Below are 1,717 nucleotides of genomic sequence, written 5' to 3' on the forward strand. Positions count from 1 at the left end.
CTAAGGTCTATATAAAGAGACTTCAGATACAGTATTAGGGACCACTAAGGTCTATATAAAGAGACTTCAGATCCAGCACAGGTACGCACCTCGCTCTGCAGCTCTGACGCCTCTCTGGCGTGCTGAGTCTCGGGAGTCTGGGCCAGGACCGAGTACAGAGACATGGACGCCTCCTTCTTTCCCTCCTCTTTGTACTTCGACTGAAACACATTTCAGCAAAAAGGATCAGGATGGTGGATTTATGGATATATATAAGATCTTTGAGCTCGAGCCTGAGAGGGAAAACTTTTCTTCTTCTTTTTTTAAGGAAATGTGCTGTTTCTTCAAAAGGCTGTGTGAAGTTAACATTTGGTTTCCAGGTTAATGCATTACATCAAGTTATTAAAAATATATAAGAACAACTGTGTGTGTATGTGTTTGTGTGTGTGTGCGTGCAAGTGTTTGCATGCATGTGTGTGTTTGTGCATGTGTGAGTATGTGTGCGTTTGTGTGTTTGTGCATGTGTGTGTATGTGTGCGCGTGTGTGTGTGCATGCATGCATGTTTATGCGTATTTTTGTGTGTGTGTGTGTGCATGCATGCATGTTTATGCGTGCGTTGTTTAATGTGTGCGTTAGTGAGTGGGTGTGTATGTGTGTGCGTGTATGTGTGTGCATGCATGTTTATGCGTGTTTGTGTGTGTGCGTGTGTGTTTGCGTGCGTGTGTGTGTGTGTTGTGTGTGTGTGTATGTGTGCCCTTGTGTGTGTATGTGTGTAAGAGTGTGTGTGTGTGTGTGTGCGTGTCTGTGTGTCTGTGTGCGTGTGTGTGTGTTTTTTCCCATGTGTGTGTGTGTGTGTGTGTGTCTGTGTGTATGTGTGTGCGTGCGTGCGTGCGTGCGTGCGTGTGCGTGTGCGTGTGTGCGTGTGTGTGTGTGTGTGCAGACCTCAGATATCACAGCGCTGATGTTCTTGGAGTGGATGAGTTCGGCTCCAGGAACAAACAGACTCTGACCCCTCATCTTCTCAAGGTCCTCCTTATACTTCACCTGCAGGGGGGGGGGGGGGGGGGGGGGGGGGGGGGGGGGGGCATGTGTGAGTGTGAAACAGAAACATAAAATTAGGAATTATTAAAGGAATAGATGTTGATGATAATTAGATAATCACAGACTGGAATATGTCAACTTTTACTCAATACTATTTCAAAAACACTTCCATTTGTTTTACAATGCTATAAAATTGAATAAGACGCCCCAAAATTAATGAAAGTAGAGATTTGTACTTGGCAAAGAGCGTTGGGTGGAATCAATCATGTTATTTTGGGGAATTAAAAAGAACATTAATATAGGACAACATGGGGACAACATGAGGACAGCATGAGGACATCATGAGGACAACATGAGGACAACATGAGGACAACATGAGGGCAACACGAGGACAACACGAGGACAACACGAGGACAACATGAAGGCAACATGAGGACAACATGAGGACAACATGAGGACAACATGAGGGCAACATGAGGACAACATGAGGGCAACATGAAGACAACATGAGGACAACATGAGGGCATCATGAAGACAACATGAGGACAACATGAGGGCATCATGAGGACAACATGAAGGCAACATGAAGACAACATGAGGACAACATGAGGGCATCATGAGGACAACATGGGGGCAACATGAGGACAACATGAGGACAACATGAGGGCATCATGAGGACAACATGAAGGCAACATG

At 45.4% G+C, this 1,717-nt stretch overlaps 1 protein-coding gene across 1 annotated transcript in view; it reads right to left on the minus strand.

Moving 5' to 3' along the window:
* Positions 1-1,032, minus strand: part of LOC117937619 (nebulette-like) — a 76,525-nt gene extending 75,493 nt beyond the window's left edge. The window contains exons 1-2 of the mRNA XM_034861695.1: positions 923-1,032; positions 90-200 (exon numbers count right to left, since the gene is read on the minus strand). Of these exons, the coding sequence (XP_034717586.1) occupies positions 90-200; positions 923-997 (186 nt within the window). The 5' untranslated portion in view covers positions 998-1,032. The remainder of the gene's footprint in view (positions 1-89; positions 201-922) is intronic.
* Positions 1,033-1,717: the final 685 nt, after the last annotated feature.

This window comes from Etheostoma cragini, chromosome 22 (assembly GCF_013103735.1).
Source record: "Etheostoma cragini isolate CJK2018 chromosome 22, CSU_Ecrag_1.0, whole genome shotgun sequence".
Taxonomy (NCBI): domain Eukaryota; kingdom Metazoa; phylum Chordata; class Actinopteri; order Perciformes; family Percidae; genus Etheostoma; species Etheostoma cragini.